This window comes from Bufo gargarizans, chromosome 2 (genome assembly GCF_014858855.1).
Source record: "Bufo gargarizans isolate SCDJY-AF-19 chromosome 2, ASM1485885v1, whole genome shotgun sequence".
NCBI classification, from domain to species: Eukaryota; Metazoa; Chordata; class Amphibia; order Anura; family Bufonidae; genus Bufo; species Bufo gargarizans.
Window position 1 is genome coordinate 145,904,686 of NC_058081.1, and position 24,177 is coordinate 145,928,862.

The window sequence follows — 24,177 nt, forward strand, 5'->3', positions numbered from 1 at the left end:
AGGCGCTGGGTCACCGGTATGGATTTAGTGACAGAATTAGACTTGGAAATGCACAGAAGCGTGTGTGTGAAGTTATTCTGAATGACCCTATGTGCACCTTCAATATTATATACCCTTTTAGGGATAGATTTCAAATAGCTCTGATATAGCAGAAACCACTAAATTATGAAATTGCTAAATTGGGAATTGTACTTCAACCCAGAACAAAAAATGTGCTTTGACGGACACTAAATATCTTGCCCAGCAACAACAGTACAGCGGTGGGTAACGAGAGATTTAGAGGGATTTAAATTTGAGGCCTAGTATTTAGGCGCTGGGTCACCGGTATGGATTTAGTGACAGAATTAGACTTGGAAATGCACAGAAGCGTGTGTGTGAAGTTATTCTGAATGACCCTATGTGCACCTTCAATATTATATACCCTTTTAGGGATAGATTTCAAATAGCTCTGATATAGCAGAAACCACTAAATTATGAAATTGCTAAATTGGGAATTGTACTTCAACCCAGAACAAAAAATGTGCTTTGACGGACACTAAATATCTTGCCCAGCAACAACAGTACAGCGGTGGGTAACGAGAGATTTAGAGGGATTTAAATTTGAGGCCTAGTATTTAGGCGCTGGGTCACCGGTATGGATTTAGTGACAGAATTAGACTTGGAAATGCACAGAAGCGTGTGTGTGAAGTTATTCTGAATGACCCTATGTGCACCTTCAATATTATATACCCTTTTAGGGATAGATTTCAAATAGCTCTGATATAGCAGAAACCACTAAATTATGAAATTGCTAAATTGGGAATTGTACTTCAACCCAGAACAAAAAATGTGCTTTGACGGACACTAAATATCTTGCCCAGCAACAACAGTACAGCGGTGGTAACGAGAGATTTAGAGGGATTTAAATTTGAGGCCTAGTATTTAGGCGCTGGGTCACCGGTATGGATTTAGTGACAGAATTAGACTTGGAAATGCACAGAAGCGTGTGTGTGAAGTTATTCTGAATGACCCTATGTGCACCTTCAATATTATATACCCTTTTAGGGATAGATTTCAAATAGCTCTGATATAGCAGAAACCACTAAATTATGAAATTGCTAAATTGGGAATTGTACTTCAACCCAGAACAAAAAATGTGCTTTGACGGACACTAAATATCTTGCCCAGCAACAACAGTACAGCGGTGGGTAACGAGAGATTTAGAGGGATTTAAATTTGAGGCCTAGTATTTAGGCGCTGGGTCACCGGTATGGATTTAGTGACAGAATTAGACTTGGAAATGCACAGAAGCGTGTGTGTGAAGTTATTCTGAATGACCCTATGTGCACCTTCAATATTATATACCCTTTTAGGGATAGATTTCAAATAGCTCTGATATAGCAGAAACCACTAAATTATGAAATTGCTAAATTGGGAATTGTACTTCAACCCAGAACAAAAAATGTGCTTTGACGGACACTAAATATCTTGCCCAGCAACAACAGTACAGCGGTGGGTAACGAGAGATTTAGAGGGATTTAAATTTGAGGCCTAGTATTTAGGCGCTGGGTCACCGGTATGGATTTAGTGACAGAATTAGACTTGGAAATGCACAGAAGCGTGTGTGTGAAGTTATTCTGAATGACCCTATGTGCACCTTCAATATTATATACCCTTTTAGGGATAGATTTCAAATAGCTCTGATATAGCAGAAACCACTAAATTATGAAATTGCTAAATTGGGAATTGTACTTCAACCCAGAACAAAAAATGTGCTTTGACGGACACTAAATATCTTGCCCAGCAACAACAGTACAGCGGTGGGTAACGAGAGATTTAGAGGGATTTAAATTTGAGGCCTAGTATTTAGGCGCTGGGTCACCGGTATGGATTTAGTGACAGAATTAGACTTGGAAATGCACAGAAGCGTGTGTGTGAAGTTATTCTGAATGACCCTATGTGCACCTTCAATATTATATACCCTTTTAGGGATAGATTTCAAATAGCTCTGATATAGCAGAAACCACTAAATTATGAAATTGCTAAATTGGGAATTGTACTTCAACCCAGAACAAAAAATGTGCTTTGACGGACACTAAATATCTTGCCCAGCAACAACAGTACAGCGGGGTAACGAGAGATTTAGAGGGATTTAAATTTGAGGCCTAGTATTTAGGCGCTGGGTCACCGGTATGGATTTAGTGACAGAATTAGACTTGGAAATGCACAGTAAGCGGTGTGTGTGAAGTTATTCTGAATGACCCTATGTGCACCTTCAATATTATATACCCTTTTAGGGATAGATTTCAAATAGCTCTGATATAGCAGAAACCACTAAATTATGAAATTGCTAAATTGGGAATTGTACTTCAACCCAGAACAAAAAATGTGCTTTGACGGACACTAAATATCTTGCCCAGCAACAACAGTACAGCGGGTAACGAGAGATTTAGAGGGATTTAAATTTGAGGCCTAGTATTTAGGCGCTGGGTCACCGGTATGGATTTAGTGACAGAATTAGACTTGGAAATGCACAGAAGCGTGTGTGTGAAGTTATTCTGAATGACCCTATGTGCACCTTCAATATTATATACCCTTTTAGGGATAGATTTCAAATAGCTCTGATATAGCAGAAACCACTAAATTATGAAATTGCTAAATTGGGAATTGTACTTCAACCCAGAACAAAAAATGTGCTTTGACGGACACTAAATATCTTGCCCAGCAACAACAGTACAGCGGTAACGAGAGATTTAGAGGGATTTAAATTTGAGGCCTAGTATTTAGGCGCTGGGTGACAGGTATGGGTTTAGTGACAGAATTAGACTTGGAAATACACAGTAGCGGGTGTGTGTGAAGTTATTCTGAATGACCCAATGTGCACCTTCAATATTATATACCCTTTTAGGGATAGATTCCAAATAGCTCTGATATAGCAGGAACCACTAAATTATGAAATTGCTAAATTGGGAATTGTACTTCAACCCAGAACAAAAAATGTGCTTTGACGGACACTAAATATCTTGCCCAGCAACAACAGTACAGCGGGTAACGAGAGATTTAGAGGGATTTAAATTTGAGGCCTAGTATTTAGGCGCTGGGTGACAGGTATGGGTTTAGTGACAGAATTAGACTTGGAAATACACAGTAGCGGGTGTGTGTGAAGTTATTCTGAATGACCCAATGTGCACCTTCAATATTATATACCCTTTTTGGGATAGATTTCAAATAGCTCTGATATAGCAGGAACCACTAAATTATGAAATTGCTAAATTGGGAATTGTATTTCAACCCAGAACAAGAAATGTGCTTGAACGGACACTAAATAACTCGCCCAGCTACAGCACTAGGGACAGATTTAGCTGGATATAAATTTGAGGCCTAGTATTTAGGCGCTGGGTGACCGGTATGGATTTAGTGACAGAATTAGACTGGGATATGGCCAAAAAATAAACAGACTATTGCTGGTTAAATGCACTTGGTGTGACAGCTTCACCCTGATGTAGGCTTTAGCCAAAAAACAACCACACCATTGAGGGTTAAATGCACTTGGTGACAGGCGCAGCTTGCCCCTGATTTTGTATATGGCCAAAAAATGAACAGACTATTGCTGGTTAAATGCACTTGGTGTGACAGCTTCACCCTGATGTAGGCTTTAGCCAAAAAACAACCACACCATTGAGGGTTAAATGCACTTGGTGACAGGCGCAGCTTGCCCCTGATTTTGTATATGGCCAAAAAATGAACAGACTATTGCTGGTTAAATGCACTTGGTGTCACAGCTTCACCCTGATGTAGGCTTTAGCCAAAAAACAACCACACCATTGAGGGTTAAATGCACTTGGTGACAGGCGCAGCTTGCCCCTGATTTTGTATATGGCCAAAAAATGAACAGACTATTGCTGGTTAAATGCACTTGGTGTGACAGCTTCACCCTGATGTAGGCTTTAGCCAAAAAACAACCACACCATTGAGGGTTAAATGCACTTGGTCGCAGCTTGTGCTGGCGCACCACAAGACACAAAATGGCCGCCGATCACCCCAGAAAAATGAGACTGACAAACGGTCTGTGCAGCCTAAAAACAGTGAGCAATTGAGGATCAGCAGCTCAATGATCCACAGCTGCAGATCGATCAGTTAATCAAGTCCTTTGGAGGAGTTAATCTGCCTAATCTCGCCCTACTGTCGCAGCCGCAACCTCTCCCTACGCTAATCAGAGCAGAGTGACGGGCGGCGCTATGTGACTCCAGCTTAAATAGAGGCTGGGTCACATGGTGCTCTGGCCAATCACAGCCATGCCAATAGTAGGCATGGCTGTGATGGCCTCTTGGGGCAAGTAGTATGACGCTTGTTGATTGGCTGCTTTGCAGCCTTTCAAAAAGCGCCAAGAAAGCGTCACAAAAGCGCCAAGAAAGCGACGAACACCGAACCCGAACCCGGACTTTTACGAAAATGTCCGGGTTCGGGTCCGTGTCACGGACACCCCAAAATTCGGTACGAACCCGAACTATACAGTTCGAGTTCGCTCATCCCTACTGGAGACCATATCTCCAGAAGGATATTGATACTTTGGAGAGAGTTCAGAGAAGAGCTACTAAACTAGTACATGGATTGCAGGATAAAACTTACCAGGAAAGGTTAAAGGACCTTAACATGTATAGTTTGGAAGAAAGACGAGACAGAGGGGATATGATAGAAACTTTTAAATACATAAAGGGAATCAACAAGGTAAAAGAGGAGAGAATATTTACAAGAAGAAAAACTGCAACAAGAGGACATAGTTTTAAATTAGAGGGGCAAAGGTTTAAAAGTAATATCAGGGAGTATTACTTTACTGAGAGAGTAGTGGATGCATGGAATAGCCTTCCTGCAGAAGTGGTAGCTGCAAATACAGTGGAGGAGTTTAAGCATGCATGGGATAGGCATAAGGCCATCCTTCATATAAGATAGGGCCAGGGGCTATCCATAGTATACAGTATATTGGGCAGACTAGATGGGCCAAATGGTTCTTATCTGCCGACACATTCTATGTTTCTATGTTTCTAATTGCTCTTTACTCATTTAGATAACCCGTTAATGTCTTTATTATAGAAATATGTCTGGTATGGATTTGATTTAAAGGGGTTGTCTTACTTCAGCAAATGACATTTATCATGTAGAGAAAGTTCATACAATGCACTTACTAATGTATTGTGATTGTCCATATTGCCTCCTTTACTGGCTTCATTCATTTTTCCATCATATTATACACTGCTCGTTTCCATGGTTATGACCACCCTGCAATCCAGCAGCAGTGGCCGTGCTTGCATACTGTAGGAAAAATTGGCAGCCTCTCTGGTGGACCCCAGGAGTGAGCATAGGCCATAGGACTTTTTTCTATACTGTGGAAACACGACCACCACTACCGGATTGCAGAGTGGTCAAAACCATGGAAACGAGGGGTGTATAATGTGATGGAAAAATTAATCTAGCCAGCAAAGGAAGCAATATGGACAATCACAATACATTAATTGTATTAACTTTTTCTACATTATAACTGCCATTTTGTCACAACCAGACAGCTGAGAAGCTCTGACAGAAGCCTTTCAGAACCTCCTCCTTGAGTTTTCTTTGTTGTGGTGTTCAGTTCCTCATCTCGTTAGCCTCTCTCAGCTGTCATGTAGTTGGACTGATTGCATCCCTTTAAATTCCGCCCCATAATGCATTACTGGGCGGCTTATACAACTTCCTGGAGTGTGTGTGCATGCTGATCCTTTTTCCCAGTCTGCTACAAAGTTAAATGCTGTACATTTATTTGTTATTTTCTGTTTGCTGGATCCCAGGTAACCCTGACTCCCTCCGTGTCTGGTGTAGGGAGCCGGTGGTCGTGTCCCCTCACTATTGTAGGGTGTTCAGGTGTTATATAGTCGAGGTACGTGGATATGCAATCATCCACCTTTGGGATTTTTGCATAGGCTGAGCAGCAAGGGAAAGTGCCAGGTCTTATGCAGGGGTCTCCCTTTTGTTCCTTAGCTTTGGATCCAGTGAGTCATATATTCATGTTGCATTGTCTTGTTTCCTGTACACCTTCCGTGACATTATAAGCCGCCAAAACCGTCTCAAGCATGGATCTGGTTTCACTTCTTGCAAACTCCATTTTCGCCTTCTTCCCCATTCCTCTGGTGATGAGGAACGGAGGGTGGGGATAATTATATCGCTGCTCAGGGGTAACGCTCAGTCCTGGGCCTTTTCGCTGCCGGAGGGGACACGGCCCCTCCGTTTAGTGGATGAATTTTTTTTAGCCCTGGGTCAGATATATGATGATCCGGATCGTATTGCTCTGGCTGAGTCTAGACTACGTCTATTATGCCAGGGTAAACAATCCGCAGAGATATACTGCTCAGAATTTCGGAGATGGGCAGCTGATACTGGTTGGAATGATGCTGCACTCCGAAGTCAATTTTGCCATGGTCTTTCAGAGGGATTGAAAGATGCATTTGCCTTTCATGAGAGGCCTATTTCCTTGGACTCTGCTATGTCTCAGGCCGTTCGTATTGACAGGCGTCTTAGAGAGAGAGGAGAGATCTCTCCTTCCTGTCATACTCAGTCCCAGGACAGTGCAGCGGTCTCATTCTGTGCACAGGGGTCTCAGTCGCTGTCAGCCCCTTCTGAGCAGGAGCCCATGCAGCTGGGGTTGATTGCTTCTGACAATAGAAGATTCAGCCCGCATGGGAGGGTTTGTTTTTGTTGTGGAGGTATAAATCATTTGGCAAATGTTTGTCCCTCTAGGAGATTCAGGCAGTTTTCTGGGAGTAATAAAGAAACAAAGAGGAAAAAATCTTTTAAAAATGTTCCGTCTGTTACTATTGGCAGGGTTGAGGCGGAAATTGAAGGTTTTCCGTTTGCTTGTAGTTCCCGTTTTGTCCTGCCTGCTAGGGTGGCGCTAGAGAGCAAGAGCATTTTTTGTGAGATTTTTGTGGATAGTGGAGCAGCTGTCAATCTCATTGATAATCAATTTGCAATAACTCATGGTTTCCAGGTGTGCACTTTGGGAAAGTATATTCCTGTTTTTGCTATTGATTCCGCTCCACTTTCTCAGAAATCATTAAAGGGCATAGTTCACAATATCCGTTTAATTGTGAGTGATGCTCATGTTGAGGATGTGTCATGTTTCGTCCTTAGCGGTTTGCCTACTCCTCTAGTGTTGGGGCTACCCTGGCTCACTAAACAGAACCCCACCATTGATTGGCAAGCGAGGCAAATAAATAGTTGGAGTGACTTTTGCAGAGAGAATTGCCTCACGACATCTGTTTCTGAGGTTGCTACTAAGACTGTACCATCTTTTCTCTCTGAATTTTCGGATGTCTTCTCTGAGAGTGGAGTTCAGGATTTTCCCCCGCACAGGGAGTACGATTGCCCTATTAATCTCATCCCAGGCGCCAAGCTGCCTAAATCTCATTTATACAATCTTTCCCAACCTGAAAGGATCGCTATGCGTGCTTATATCTCTGAGAGTCTGAGAAAAGGACACATACGACCCTCGAAGTCACCTGTTGCCGCTGGTTTTTTCTTTGTTAAGAAAAAAGATGGTTCTTTAAGACCTTGTCTGGATTTCAGGGAGCTGAACAGTATCACTATTCGTGACCCGTATCCGCTTCCTCTGATCCCGGACCTGTTTAACCAGGTTGTTGGGGCTAAAGTCTTTTCCAAATTAGATCTAAGAGGGGCATACAACCTGGTCAGGGTCAGAGAAGGAGACGAATGGAAGACGGCCTTCAATACCCCTGAGGGCCATTTTGAAAATTTGGTTATGCCTTTTGGTTTGATAAATGCCCCAGCCGTTTTTCAGCATTTCGTGAACAGCATTTTTTATCATTTGATGGGAAAATTTGTATTAGTGTATTTGGGTGACATTTTAATTTTTTTCTCCTGATTTCAAAACTCATAAGGAACATTTACGTCAGGTCTTGCTCATCCTGCGGGAGAATAAATTATATGCGAAACTGGAAAAATGTGTGTTTGCTGTTCCAGAAATTAAATTTCTGGGGTTTCTTCTCTCCGCTTCTGGTTTTCGCATGGACCCCGAGAAGGCCCGCGCTGTGCTTGAGTGGGAGCTTCCTGAGAATCAGAAGGCGCTGATGCGTTTTTTGGGCTTTGCCAATTATTACAGGAAGTTTATTTTGAATTATTCCTCTATTGTTAAACCACTCACTGATATGACCAGAAAGGGGGTAGATTTTTCTTCTTGGTCAGTAGAGGCGCGTAAGGCTTTTTCTAATATCAAGGAGAGTTTTGCTTCCGCTCCCATCTTGGTGCAACCTGATATTTCTTTACCCTTCATAGTTGAGGTTGATGCTTCTGAGGTGGGTGTGGGTGTGGTCTTGTCTCAGGGTTCCTCTCCTGCCAAATGGCGACCGTGTGCCTTTTTCTCGAAAAAACTCTCCTCCGCAGAGAGAAATTACGATGTGGGAGATAGGGAATTGTTGGCCATCAAGTTGGCTTTTGAGGAATGGCGCCATTGGCTAGAGGGAGCCAGACACCCTATTACCGTGTTTACTGACCATAAAAATCTGGCCTACTTGGAGTCAGCCAAGCATCTGAACCCGAGACAGGCCAGATGGTCTTTGTTCTTTTCAAGATTTAATTTGGTTGTCACGTTCCGCCCTGGGGTTAAGAATGTGAAGGCAGATGCCCTGTCACGTTGTTTTCCGGGAGGCTGGAATTTTGAAGACCCGGGTCCCATTTTGGCCGAAGGTGTGGTGGTCTCTGCTCTTTTTTCTGAATTGGAGGCAGAGGTGCAGGCAGCCCAGTCAGAGGCTCCTGATCTTTGTCCTCCTGGGAGGTTGTTTGTGCCTCTCGCTTTAAGACACAAGATTTTTAAGGAACACCACGATACGGTCCTTGCTGGGCACCCGGGGGCAAGAGCCACACTGGATCTCATCGCTCAGATTCTGGTGGCCTGCGCTTCGTAAGTCGGTTGAGGGTTTTGTGGCAGCCTGCGAGACTTGCGCTCATGCCAAAGTCCCTCATTCACGGCCATCAGGTCCTCTCCTTCCCTTACCCATTCCTTCCCGTCCTTGGACACATCTGTCCATGGACTTCATAACGGACCTGCCTCGTTCCTCGGGGAAGACTGTGATTCTGGTGGTGGTGGACCGTTTTAGCAAAATGGTGCATTTCATCCCTTTTCCTGGTTTGCCCAATGCTAAGACGCTGGCGCAGGCATTTATTGATCACATTGTCAAATTGCACGGTATTCCTTCAGACATAGTCTCTGATAGGGGCACGCAGTTTGTTTCCAGATTCTGGAAGGCTTTCTGTTCTCGCTTGGGGGTTCGGTTGTCATTCTCTTCTGCTTTCCACCCGCAGTCGAATGGCCAGACGGAGCGCGTCAATCAGAATCTGGAGACATATCTGCGCTGTTTTGTGGCGGAGAATCAGGAGGATTGGGGTTCTTTTTTGTCCCTTGCTGAGTTTGCTTTAAATAACCGTCGTCAGGAGTCCTCTGATAAGTCACCATTTTTTGGTGCATATGGGTTTCATCCGCAGTTTTGGACTTTCTCGGGAGAGGGGTCTTCTGGTTTACCTGATGAGGACAGATTCTCCTCGTCTTTGTCATCTATTTGGCAAAAGATTCAGGATAATCTAAAGAGCATGAGTGAGAGATATAAGCGCGTGGCAGATAAGAGACATGTGCCTGGTCCGGACCTGAATGTTGGTGATCTGGTGTGGTTGTCTACCAAGAATATCAAATTGAAGGTTCCCTCCTGGAAGTTGGGTCCTAGGTTTATTGGGCCTTATAAAATCCTGTCTGTCATCAATCCTGTTGCCTACCGTCTTGATCTTCCTCAGACTTGGAAGATCCATAATGTTTTTCATAAGTCCTTATTGAAACCTTATGTTCAACCCATTGTACCCTCGCCTTTGCCTCCTCCTCCGATTATGGTTGATGGGAATCTTGAATTTCAGGTCTCTAGGATTGTGGATTCTCGTCTTGTCCGCGGTTCTCTCCAGTACCTTGTTCATTGGGAGGGTTATGGTCCTGAGGAGAGGATGTGGGTCCCAGTGACGGACATTAAGACCTCTCGTCTCATCAGGGCTTTCCACAGGTCCCATCCTGAGAAGGTGGGCTCTGAGTGTCCGGAGTCCACTCGTAGAGGGAGGGGTACTGTCACAACCAGACAGCTGAGAAGCTCTGACAGAAGCCTTTCAGAACCTCCTCCTTGAGTTTTCTTTGTTGTGGTGTTCAGTTCTCATCTCGTTAGCCTCTCTCAGCTGTCATGTAGTTGGACTGATTGCATCCCTTTAAATTCCGCCCCATAATGCATTACTGGGCGGCTTATACAACTTCCTGGAGTGTGTGTGCATGCTGATCCTTTTTCCCAGTCTGCTACAAAGTTAAGTGCTGTACATTTATTTGTTATTTTCTGTTTGCTGGATCCCAGGTGACCCTGACTCCCTCCGTGTCTGGTGTAGGGAGCCGGTGGTTGTGTCCCCTCACTATTGTAGGGTGTTCAGGTGTTATATAGTCGAGGTACCACCTTTGGGATTTTTGCATAGGCTGAGCAGCAAGGGAAAGTGCCAGGTCTTATGCAGGGGTCTCCCTTTTGTTCCTTAGCTTTGGATCCAGTGAGTCATATATTCATGTTGCATTGTCTTGTTTCCTGTACACCTTCCGTGACACATTTGCTGAGACAACCCTTTTAAGTACTCTTTAAGGTATTCTGACTATCGTTACATTCTTCTGTAAAATGTTATTGTAACTTCTCCCTTTAAAAGGGGGAGCATTATCAGTAATAAGCCTTTGGGGTTGTGGTGAAGGTCCTGCAGGCAAGTAGAATGCAGGCTTCCTACAGTCTAGTGCGCACTATATTCTTTCTATGGCGCGCTCTATCGATTATCAATGCGTGTATAAGCTTCACGGTTTACTTACTTCACTCATGCTGTTGACTTTGTCCAGTAGGGCAATGATTAAACTGTACAGATTCCCTAGATACAAAACCAGAACCCTGTAGACAGAACAGATCAAGTAATTGTATGAGCAGCATGCTTCCAGTGTTGTCAGTATTACTGGAATTAACCATATGCATGCCCCTTAGTCTTACCTTGCCAACTGGAATCTCAGTGTTGTTCTCGGATGATACATTTCCAAGGTAGCTACAAGCTCAAATGCTGAAGGAGCAATCATAGTTATGAGTGAAACCACAACGCTCACCTGTAAAGAGATATACAGCATCTAGGACATTAATATCACGCACAACATATCTGCATTAATAATTTTGCGCAGGTGATATAGTTGTTCTTCATTAAAGGGCTTGTCCCATCAGAACAATCCTTGTCCTTATTTCTTATTAGGACATATGGAGATCTTGGAGAAGGGTCTCCTGCTCAGGACTTCCCCTCTTTGAGCCAGAATGGAGAGCTACAAGCCGCCTAAAGCTTCTTCCCACTGGCTGATTAGGTCATTTATCTGGACGGAGCATTCCTGTGTCAAGGTGCCACTGTTCAGCCATTGGGTGAAAGCATCAGTGATGTGGACACCGAAATCATACTTTCTGGGCACTGATCTACTTCCCAGAAACAGTGATTTTCTATAGGACAAGTTATCACAGTAGTGACTGTTCAACCCCTATACAGAGGAGATGATTGCTGCATGTATGTGCTGCTCTCACCTCTTCTGATGAGCAAGCTATTATTGGGAATAAATAGTTTGTTCCCCTTAATTTCCTGCTGAATCAGCTTGTGTAATGGTTCCTTTAGTGGCTTCTATTCTGGCTCATCGATAAATTAAATGACCAGCCATTCATTTGCGGAGGAAATCCAACTTCCCTCCATGATATCAGCTGATAGCTGAATCAGAAACCAACTTCATTTTCAGAAGGGGCTGTCAATGATAACATTTTTCTTGATGGCCACTGATACAAAGATAGGCCTCATGTAGAGAAAGTTCCTACAATATACTTACTAATGTATTGTGATTGTCCATACTGCCTCCTTTACTGGCTTCATTCATTTTTCCATCATATTATACACTGCTCGTTTCCATGGTTACGACCACCCTGCAATCTAGCAGCAGTGGTCGTGCTTGCATACTGTAGAAAAAAATTGGCAGCCTCTCTGGTGTCCGGGACTTTTTTCTATACTGTGGTAACGCGGCCACCACTACCGGATTTGCAGGGTGGTCATAACCATGGAAACGAGGGGTGTATAATGTGATGGAAAAACTAATCTAGCCAGCAAAAGAAGCAATATGGACAATCACAATACATTAATTGCATTAACTTTTTCTACCTGATAACTGCCATTTGCTGAGACAACCCTTTTAAGTATTCTTTAAGGTATTCTGACTATCGTTACATTCTTCTGTAAAATGTTATTGTAATTTCTCCCTTTATGCACATGGCCGTTGTTCGGCCATTCTGTGTATTGGGGACCGCAATTTCCGGTTCCCAATGCACGGGTAACATCCGTGCGTCTGCTGCAATGGATCCAGACCCATTCAAGTTTTATTTTTTTGGGGGGTACAGAGGCACGGACAGAAACTGTGCCTCCGTTCTGCAACGCAGCTCAGAATTACGGACCCATTCATGCGGGGAGCACATGGCCAGAGCCCACATATTGCGGACCCGCTGTTTACGGGTCACAATATGGGCCACTGCCAGCAATGGCCGTGTGCATGAGGCCATATTCAGATGCATTTCTGACCCATAGCTTACTTTGAGTTACAGAAGTGGTGGGACTGCAAAATACTATCTGAGGGAAAGCTAGTGCTGTATGTATGAAAACACAAGATTAAAAGCAAAGAACAGAAAACATACATATTACTCTAGTTTCTGTTCTTTGGGGGACATTTACCATTCCATTTACACCACTTTTTTGGAGTAATAAAGTCGCAGATTTTGTTGTACGCCATATTTGCAGCAAAATCTGCGACTTTTCCCCCTTCACGCCACATTTTAGAGGAGGGGAGTTGGCGTTGCAGCAGGTCTGCCGCATATATCTTTATTCACACCAGAAAACTAATAAAGACAGAAATCTATGGCAGCTAGGAGGCTATCTTGGAGGCTATCTTAGATTTTAGACTGTTGCAAGGCCAGCGGAAGGATGTGCCTAATCCATGAGCGGCGTGTGCCCCTACATACATTTGGCACATTCTCTGGTGGCGTAGGGGAACCATGACTGGCGTTGAAAAAAGACGGTTTTGATCAATCTCCCCCTTTGTCATACTTTAGGCTACATAACATGATGTTTTAGACCAAACAAGAATACGTTTTGAATCTAAAGGAGCAATGTAAGCAATGCTAATCCTGATTACCCTAATTACAAACCGGATTATTACACTACTAACATTACTACAGAGCAAGGAAGTGAACCGAAGCAAATTTACCTCATTTTTTTCCCAAAGTGTTAGCTCTATTTTTGTACGTTCCAGTCTTTGTGATCTGTCTACCACAAAGTAGATCACGTAAATGCTGCCGGCCAGAGACAACAGAACTAAGATGTTGGCAAGAATGCGGAGACTTATTGCAACTGCCCTGAAAGCAGAACATGTGGTCAGGTAAGGAGGGTTTCACACTTTCGTATCTGTTACAAAACAACATTATTAGGCTTTGTTCAGTTGCAGATTCCGTTAAAAAAGCTGGACAAAAAGCCGGGCTCCCTGACAGAAACCATTTTGTCAGTGGAGTCTGTTGGGATCTGGTGCTTTCTGTCCTAAAATGTTTTCTTTTTGTTTTCCCACAGATGTGAATGGATTCTTACCAATTAACTTGTTAAAAAGAATCTATAAATTCAAATGCATCACTGTATACATCTAAACCTATGAGCATACTAAACTACTTAAAGGGGCTGTCCGTCCGGGTTCAGAGCTGAATCCGAACATACCCTTATTTTCACCCAGGCAGCCCCCCTGATGTTGGCATCGGAGCATCTGATGCTCCGATGCACTCCCTTGCCCTGCGTAGTGTGTTTTCAATAACACACTGCCGGGCGGAAACTTCTGCCCGGCAGTGTGTTCGGTGACATCACCGCCCGCCCATCAGTGCCGGTGACGTCACCGGGCTTCCTGGCAGCCCTATGGAGAGCCCTGGTACGTCACCAGATCTCCAAAAAGTGCTAAATCGCGCAGGGCAAAGCAGAGCATCGGAGCATAAACTGCTCCGATGCTCAAGTCAGGGGGGTTTCCTGGGTGAAAATGGAGGTATGTACGCAACCCCTTTAAAGGGATTATCCCACAAATGTAATACTCTTTTTTTTCTCACTTATCTGCTTATCTAAAGGAATTTCTTCCCTTTCTGTGGACGAACAGCAGCTCACATGAGACTGTCAAACACCTGCATCTCCCAGAAAGCATTTGTTAAAGTATACCTAAACCTTCGGGCAAACTTCATTAAAACCTCTTCTACATGTGATATGTGGAAATAATATTTGTAATATAAGTTCAGGTGCCTATTGTAGTTTGGAATCCTTACTCTTGCTGTGTATGGGAGTACTGATTCCTCTGGGGCTGTGCTGAGCTCAGGTTATGTCAGACTTTAGCACAGCGGGCACAGGCAGTAGGAGCGATGATGCTATAGAGATCTCCTGCCCTATCTTCGTTCAACTCTGCTCTGCTAATAGCCTATACCAGGGATCAGCAACCTTCAGCACTCCAGCTGCTGTGAAACTACCATTCCCAACATGTACACTTACTCAGCAGTTCTTGAAACTCCCACAGAAGTGAAAGGAGGATTCTGGGAGTTGTAGTTTCAGAACAGCTGGAGTGCCGGAGGTTGCTAATCCCTGGCCTATACCGATATGGCATGCAGTCTATTAGCGGAGCAGAGTGAGTGCAGGGTAGGAGCTCTCATTAGCACATCGCTTCTCCTGCGTCTGCCCGCTCTGCTAAAGCCTGACATAGCCCATCTGTGCCAGACTTTAGTAGAACAGTTCTGGTAAAAGCATGACATAGCCCATGGAGGAGCAAGGTATGCTCCAGCCGGTATAGCGCTCAATGCGGCTGCAGGGTAATCTGTAAAATAATTAAAGTATATTATATTACAAACTTTACTTGCTTCACATGTAGAATAGGTTTTTAATAAAGTTTACCTGAAGGTTTAGATATATTACACCCCTCCGACAGAAAATGCTCTCTCACATACAGCCCCAGAGTTACCTATGGTATGTAACATCTATGCAATTTCATTCTCCACTCTCTAGAGCATATACTGTAGCTACTATATATTTCTATTCATTTGCAAGAATGGATGAATAAAAGAAATTTGTCTGGGTGCATGTCTGGTACTGAAAGGAGGAAGAGAACAGGGATGCTACTGAGTATACTATTCCACCGCTGAATGCAGGAAAAGGTGAACCAGAAGGATAAACAGCCGAGAGGAAAATGAAAAAAGATTTTATTGCAATTATATTACATTAATTCTTCAATTGAAATGACCTGTTCATTGAATAGTAATGTGTTTCATAATATAACCCAGCTCTACGTGTTAAAGTATAGGGTCTGAAGTTTGTGCATTAGATTGAAGATTGTTACATCCATGTGATATGAATGTCCTATATGTTGATAAAATGGATTATAGAATTTTTTTCATCCAAGCAGCAGGTCCTAGTAAATTAAAAAAATGTATGTTCACCTTTGAACGCCATATTACTGAGTACCTATAGAATTTCTTTTATATAAACTTATACTGCGCTTATCCTAAGTAAGAGTGTAGACAACTGAAATGCTGTGTGGTTGGCCCCAATCCTGCAGGCTACGTCCACACGTTTCAGCCAACGGCCGGACGGTCATCATTCACAACTGTGTACAGTCATCACCATCAACGTAAATGGGGCAAAGCAACAAAACAATATTTCTCATAATCCAGTATGAAAGCTAAAAAAGAGACTTGTCATAATACTTACAAATTGTTGCTTTTTCGCTTTTCCTGCTCTTCCAATATTGCTTCCTTTATGAAAAATAAGAATAGAAAGAAAATTGCTGACCGGATTGCACAATACAACTGGTCGAGAGGTAATCTAATAATACTACCAATGTCATTACAGACTACCCATCCCCTGGATAAACGTTCTTGTTGCCTGTGGCTGTGATACGTTCTATATAATATTATACATAAATGTAAGAATTTTATTGTATTTTAGAGCCAAGGCACATGTTCACTAGCCAAGTAGCGGAGTGTCACCAGATCAGGAGTAGATCCGAAAGGGAGAAAAAGGAGTAAAGCCTTCCTTCTTATATTCCCTTTTGGGTCCATTACTGATGTTGGTTTTAAAATGTATAAACCCAAACTGCAATAGTTGAGCCAGATAGGTCCTCAGATTGCGCCTACTATATTGGAATGTGGCGTTACTCACTAAACGGCCCAGTTCCCACGATCGCTCATTCCTGACAATCTGCTCATCTGAAGGTACCACAGATCACCCCACGAACAAGTGAAAGGCTCGTTCATCGGGTGAAATGATCTGTGGTGTAGACGCCTCAATCATTGTTACTGGCCACAAGATTGTGTCTGAACAACACTCTGCTGCAGCTGTGTGAGGAGGAGCCATCGCTCCCATACTGTGGAGGAGATTGCTGTATGTAAATGCAGTGCTTCTCCTCCACTAATGAGCAGGCAATTGTCCGGAAGGAACTCTTCCTTCCCAACAATCGTCTGCTCATCAGCACAGTGTAAATGCACTTTTTATATCTCAAATATAGTGCATGTACCGTCAAATAGGTACATGCAGAAGTTTTAATATCACATTTTGAGTGTATACCCATCTCATCATGACTTTCAAGAAAGTCTCAGGACAAGCCTGGTTGACAAATATGTGTGAAATCTAAGGGCCCATTTATATGGACCAGCAGGCAAGTCATTGATCAGGACCTTTCTCTCCTGATCATTGCCTGTTCATGTCCATGCAGCAATCATCCACTCTGTATGGGGATCAACAATTGCTACTATGATCTTTCCTTCCCAGACAGAATTACTGTTGGTTGGCAGAACATCCCTGTTTACACTTTGGGCACTTCACAATTTAGAGACTATAAAATAATAGTATTGCGTTCATATAAGGACAATATAGAGGAGAATATCAGGTAATCGGTGCTGTACTACAATCTGAAGAGCCACTTTTTGCTCAAATATTACTGATAAAATGTATTTAAAGAGGTATTGCAATCTTAGATAGGATAGGAGTCGGGGGCCTTAGTTTTGCAGATAGTCCCTGAAGAAGGATCTGCATCTATCAGAAATTTCTAGCATATCCTGTGACCATTTAATAATTGTCATTTAGGAATACCCCTTAGACATATCAAATATTGATGGTGTTGTGAATGTGATGTTATGTATTTATGGAAAATTCTGATGTTCATGAAATTACTGAAACACTCACTCTAATGCTATTTACTATGGCAGCGGCTTTGCTCTCAGCAGCCTCCGGATTCCCAATGAGATAATCCCATGCACAGAAGATTCTCCAGCAGAAAGTGTAGTTTTCATCTGATGCACTGGCCAAGCTCAGCTTTGAATTCTTTGCCATTCTAAGAAGTTCATAAAAGATCGTTTTAATTCTGCTATTTAGAAAATCAACGTAAACTGTAATCTGTAGCATCACTTTATACAGGGTTTACTAAGAAGTTTAAGCATGAATTATGTTTTCAGTCTTTTAAAATGAATAGAATTATTTTGGGATCATGTGTAAAGGATGTAAGGTGCAATTCAGTGACAGACTGGGAACTTAAAGTGTCCCTGGAAAAAATACTAAAAGTGACCTTGTTTTGTAGTCGGGTCCAAATTGATGGAAGGCAGGACCACCAATACCATAATGGGACACATTTTACCGTCCCAACAGAGCCAAATACCAAAAAATACTACTGCCAGCAGCACAAAATACGTCCCCAAAAACTTCCACTGACCGGCTGTAATGACCGGCGTCACGCAAAGGGAGGGAAAAGGGAAGGCCCTGCCCAAGGGAGAGGGAAAGGTGGTGACCCCTGACTCACCTTGCGGCTGGCACCTGACTGCCCTGACGTCCCTAGACGGGTTCCTCACCCGTACGCCGATCACGTGCCTAAACCCTGGCTTTCCCTAAAATGAGCCCTAGATAGTGAACGGGCCGGTGGGATCGCTAGCCCGCACCACTGACATTAAGAGGGAAACACCAGGGAGAGGACAGACAATACAGACAAACACATAAACCCAGGTGGGCGACCACAGCAGACCACAAAGGTCCAACAGGGATCCAGAGGGAAACGTTCTGGACCAACAACCAGAGAACGCAGCTACACAGCTCCAGTGGGTCAGTATAGAAGTCCAGGCAGGAAGCTCTATATCTGGCAACCAGAGACGTGTGAGAGGGGAATATAAGGAGATTGGGAGTGACAGACAAGAAACATCTGAGGAGAAGGAGCTACGGATCCCTGAGTGAGCCAAAAAGGGTTGCAAAGCAAACCCAGAAAGCTGCCATAAAGAAACAGCCCTATCTTTCTACATAGAACGCGCAGCCAACCGCTGCGACTTCCTGACCCCGGGTATAACGGAGTCAGGCGTGGTTCTTGACACCCTCGTGACACCAGCCATGAGGAGGGCTCAGGCGGACCCCTGGGCATCAGCCCACTGGGATATTTCCCTGTAAGGTCTATGGCCAATCCACCCCTGGTGCAATTACACTACAGAGACGAGCAGATGATTATCAGGAACGGAGTGTTCCTGCCCAATAACTGCCTACTCGTCAGTGGCATTTACATGAAGCGGTTATCTCCACTATATGAAGAGGAGTGGTGGCTACTGCTGTCGCTCATCCTCATACAGATTTATTGCTTCTGGGCAGCAGCTCACTTTTCACACAACACACTGGTGCCCAGGAGCAATGATCATCTCACCTGATAAATTGGCATCTTACTTGTCTGTTGGGTGATCGCCAGCACCTTTATACAGGGTTTTTATCAGGAACAAGCATTTCTACACTCATCTCTGATAACTGACCCAATGATTGGTCCCTGTAGAAGGACATATATTGTGACCCTAAAGGGAATCTGTCAACACATATATTAGCATTAATCCAGCTGACATGTGAGATGTGCGCTTCTCAGCTGAATGTAATGCTGTCGCTCCCATCTCCATAGGTAGCTGCAATGCTGAGAAAAGTAGCTGTTTACTAATATGTAAATTAACCCCTTGGTGCAACGAAGGTAGTGCCACTGCACGTTGTGGCACCCAGAGGCTCCGCTCCCTGTCTCCTATGCCATGCCCCCATTACTTTGACTCACAGGCCAGGCAGTGAAAACATCTTCACGTCTGGCCCTGAAGTCTTGCAGGAGTGCGTTCAGTGCACACACTGTACAGGGATGGAGACCGTGACATAGGAGACAGGGAGCGGAGCCTCTGGGTGTAACAAGCTGCAATGGCTCTACCTTCATTGCACCATGTCTAATTTTACATTACATTCAGCTGACAAGTGAGAAGTATTGCATATGGAAATCTCATTAAATATTTTTCAGAGGACCTATATGGCACCCACTGGTGTATATAATTTTTTTTTCTCCCACAGTCCCCTTATATTGCTTCAGAGGCTGCCAGAATCTCGGCACCATCTTACATATCTGTTGGAATGGGTAATAACCAGTTAATTTTTCTATTTCCTTTTTCATCTTCAATTTACCTATTAGGCAAAAGCTTCTTCTTTCATTTCAAAGGGGTTTTTCGGGATTAGTCATCAGTATCTGATTGGTGGAGGTCCGACACCCAGGACCCCCGCTGATCAGCTGTTTGAGACGGTGGTGTGCTTGGTAAGCTGCAAGAAGGCCGTGGCACTCACAGGAGCACCGGTGCCTTCTCAAACAGCTGATCTGTGGGTCCCAGGTGTTGGATCCCCTGAGAATAGGTCATCAGTATCTAAATCCCATAAAACTCTATAAATGAATACAGTGTATTCTAGTGATGCAAGTATACATGAAGCTCATGAAAATTGCAACTTTTATCCTACTCAGCAGTCGTTGAAGGGGTTGGCCACTTTCTGGTTACTGTTGACCAATGCGTTCGTGAGATGATTATATGGCACTTACTGATATAGTCTTTGTTAAAATTCTGCACCATTTTCTATATTTCATAAGGTATTCTCCCTTGTTTGCCAAGTCTTTTGTGCTGTCCACACATAGGTCCTGTCAATAAAATGGCGGCTGATGGAGGGTCCTGTGACCAAGCAAATTACCTCCATGTGATGTCTCCTCTGTTCAGATACACTGTACCTGCCATCAGCACCAGTACTTTTGAGAGTTTATTGTAGGTGCAGTGTATCTGAATGCAAGGGACATTGTCACGAGGGTGTCAAGAGCCACGTCTGACTCTGTTATACCCGGGGTCAGGAAGTCGCAGCGGGTGGCTGCGCGCTCTATGTCTAAAGATCACGGTGTTTCTTAGTGTTTGTTTTCTGTGTTTGCCTTGCTATCCTTTTTGTCTCACTCAGGGATCCGTAGCTTCTCCTCCTCAGCTGTTTCTTGTCTGCCACTCCCAAACTCCTTATATTCTCCTCTCACACTTCTCTTGTTGCCAGTTATAGAGCTTCCTGCCTGGACATCTATACTGACCCACTGGAGCTGAGAATCTGGTTGTTGTTCCAGAGTGCTACCCTCCGGATCCCTGTTGGGCTTTTGTTGTCTCCTGTTGTTGCCCACCTGGGATTATATGTTTAGTTTGTATTGTCTGTCCTCCCCTTGGTGTTTTCCTCTAGAGCTAGTGGTGCGGACTAGTGTTCCCACCGCCCTGTTCACTATCTAGGGCTCATCCTAGGGAAAGCCAGGGTTTTAGGCACGTGATCGGCGTACGGGTGAGGAACCCGTCTAGGGACGACAGGGCAGCCAGGTGCCAGACGCAAGGTGAGTCAGGGGTCACCACCTTCCCTCTCACTAGGGCAGGGCCTCCCTCTGTTCCTCCCTCCGTGTCACGTATGTGACAGTTACGCCGATCGTGATATTATAACTGGCCCTTATTTTTTGAGAAAAAAAAAAAAAAAAAAAAATTTATTTTAAATTTTTTTTCTCTACTTAGAATCCAATATGGATCCTATTGCTGCTTTGGCAAAACAGCTTCAAGGCCTGTCTTTGGAGGTGGCAGGATTGAAGGCGTCTGTCCTCCAACAGCAGCAGCAAATGCAGCAGACCGTAAGCCCAGCGGTTGCTATGGGTAACCAGGTTGTTACAGAACCCAAGGTTGTTCTTCCTGACAGATTCTCTGGGGGAAGGGACAAATTTGTGTTGTTCCGTGAGGCCTGCAAATTATATTTTAAGCTGCGCCCTTACTCCTCAGGTAATGAAGAACAGCGGGTGGGGATTGTTATTTCCCTGCTTCAGGGGGACCCGCAATCCTGGGCATTCTCGTTACCCCCTGGTTCCCAGGCTCTCCGGTCAGTGGAGGGATTTTTTGGGGCTTTGGGTCTCATATATGATGACCCTGACCGTGTCGCCCTGGCTGAGTCGAAGTTACGGAGACTCCTACAGGGAGATCGGCCAGCAGAGGAATATTGCTCAGAGTTCCGCAGGTGGGCTACGGATACTCAGTGGAACCACCCGGCTCTCAGGAGTCAGTTCTGCTCTGGGTTATCTGAAAGGGTTAAGGATGCGCTGGCGCTGTATGAGACCCCCCTTTCCCTTGATGCTGTTATGTCCCTCTCTATCAGGATAGATAGACGTCTTAGGGAGAGATCGAAAATTCCTGAGCAATCGGTAACCTCTCCCAAGCAGCAGTTAGTCTGTACGGACTTGGATGAGCCTATGCAGCTAGGAGGAACTTCTCGTCAGGTCCGTCCTCCTGAGGTTCGCCGTAGGTGGGGGGCTTGTTTTTTCTGTGGGGGGAAGGGTCATTTCATTAATGTCTGTCCCTCCTTTCCCAAAAACAAAAGACCGTCGGAAAACTACTAACCCCAGGCTGTGCGGAGGATGTCAGCCGGGGGGTATACGTTTCCTCCATACGAACATCTCAATTTGTGTTGCCAGCGGTTATTGTTTTTGGTGTTAAGACGGAGTCTATTTCTTTTTTTCTAGACAGTGGTGCAGGGGTAAATTTGATAGATGCCCATTTTGCCCGCACTATGGGTTTGTCTCTCTGTACGCTGCAGAGACCCATTCCCATATTCGCTATTGACTCTGCTCCTCTGTCTCAGAGAAACCTCACTCACGTTGTCCATAACTTACATCTTCGGGTAGGGGACCACCATAAGGAGCGTCTTTCATGTTATGTTCTGGAGGGCCTTCCCTCTCCTGTGGTATTGGGTCTTCCCTGGTTGGTAGCGCACAATCCAGTGGTGGATTGGCAGGCCAGGGAGATATTGGAGTGGAGTGAGCATTGCAGAGAGAATTGCTTAAATAACAATTGCTTAATCGCCTCCATAGCTTCCCTACCTACATTTATTTCGGACTTTGAGGACGTTTTTTCTGAAAAGGGTTGTCAGAAGCTACCACCTCATCGTCCTTATGATTGCCCGGTTAACCTGATTCCCGGTGCAAAATTACCCAAGTCCAGGTTGTATAATCTTTCGGGTCCAGAGAGACAAGCCATGAAAGATTATATCTCCGAGAGTCTGGCCAAGGGACACATCAGACCCTCTTCTTCACCCGTGGCTGCAGGGTTTTTCTTTGTTAAAAAGAAAGATGGGGGCCTGCGTCCTTGCCTAGATTTCCGTGAGCTAAACCGGATAACCGTCCGAGACCCATACCCTCTTCCTCTCATTCCTGACCTTTTTAATCAGATTGCGGGTGCTAGGTGGTTCTCCAAACTTGATCTTAGGGGGGCCTACAATCTGATTCGTATCAAGGAAGGGGATGAGTGGAAGACAGCTTTTAACACCCCTGAGGGGCATTACGAAAATTTAGTCATGCCTTTCGGTCTGACCAATGCCCCTGCTGTCTTCCAACATTTCGTTAATGATATTTTTAGTCATCTCATCGGCAGGTTTGTAGTCATATACCTAGATGATATCTTCATTTATTCGGCTGATCTGAAAACACATGAAGTACATGTCAGGCAAGTACTGCAGGTCCTACGGACGAATAAATTATATGCGAAAATTGAAAAATGTGTCTTCGCCGTTCAGGAAATACAATTCCTGGGATATCTATTATCTGCTTCAGGTTTCCGTATGGATCCTGGGAAGGTCCAGGCAATTTTAGATTGGGATCTTCCTGAGAACCTTAAAGCTCTACAACGGTTTTTGGGTTTCGCAAATTTCTACAGAAAGTTTATTAAAAATTATTCAGTGATCGTTAAACCCCTTACTGACATGACTAGGAAGGGGACTGATTTTTCTAAATGGTCTGACGCCGCTAAAATTGCATTTTCCTCTCTAAAAGAGAGATTTACCTCGGCACCTGTTCTAATTCAACCTGATGTCTCCCAGCCTTTTATTGTTGAAGTTGATGCGTCGGAGGTGGGAGTGGGGGCTGTATTGTCTCAGGGTCCGTCTCCTGGCAAATGGCGTCCTTGCGCTTTCTTTTCCAAAAAATTATCTGCAGCAGAAAAGAACTATGATATTGGAAATAGGGAACTGTTGGCGATTAAACTGGCGTTTGAAGAGTGGCGTCACTTCTTAGAGGGAGCAATCCACCCCGTCACGGTAATTACGGATCACAAAAACCTTCTGTACCTAGAATCGGCTAAGCGTCTCACCCCTAGACAAGCTAGGTGGTCGCTATTCTTTACCAGATTTAACTTTGTAATCACCTATCGTCCTGGGGCAAAAAATACCAAGGCAGACGCATTGTCTCGTAGTTTCCCTGGAGGGGGTAATGTTAGTGATCCGGTACCTATTTTACAAAGAGGAGTGGTTGTCTCGGCTGTACACTCTGTTCTAGAGGGAAAGGTGTTAGAGGCCCAGGGGGACGCCCCGGCCTCTTGCCCCTCAGAGAAATTGTTTGTACCGTTAAACCTGCGTCTTGAGTTATTGAAGGAACATCATAATTCGGCACTTGCTGGGCACCCAGGTAGTAAAGCAACCTTGGAGCTATTGTCTCGTCATTTTTGGTGGCCAAGGTTGCGTCAGGATGTAATAGATTTCGTGTCTACTTGTTCTACTTGTGCACGCGCGAAAGTCTCTCATACACGTCCAGCAGGGTCTTTATTGCCACTTTTCATCCCCAATAGACCATGGACACATCTATCAATGGATTTCATCACTGACTTACCTTTGTCTGCGGGTAAAACAGTTATCTTGGTAGTAGTAGACAGGTTTAGCAAAATGGTACACTTA

At 44.3% G+C, this 24,177-nt stretch overlaps 1 protein-coding gene across 1 annotated transcript in view; it reads right to left on the reverse strand.

Moving 5' to 3' along the window:
• TMC3 (transmembrane channel like 3) overlaps nucleotides 1-17,478 on the reverse strand; it is a 93,150-nt gene extending 75,672 nt beyond the window's left edge. The window contains exons 1-5 of the mRNA XM_044277065.1: nucleotides 17,332-17,478; nucleotides 15,859-15,902; nucleotides 13,346-13,493; nucleotides 11,064-11,173; nucleotides 10,897-10,967 (exon numbers count right to left, since the gene is read on the reverse strand). Of these exons, the coding sequence (XP_044133000.1) occupies nucleotides 10,897-10,967; nucleotides 11,064-11,173; nucleotides 13,346-13,493; nucleotides 15,859-15,902; nucleotides 17,332-17,478 (520 nt within the window). The remainder of the gene's footprint in view (nucleotides 1-10,896; nucleotides 10,968-11,063; nucleotides 11,174-13,345; nucleotides 13,494-15,858; nucleotides 15,903-17,331) is intronic.
• Nucleotides 17,479-24,177: the final 6,699 nt, after the last annotated feature.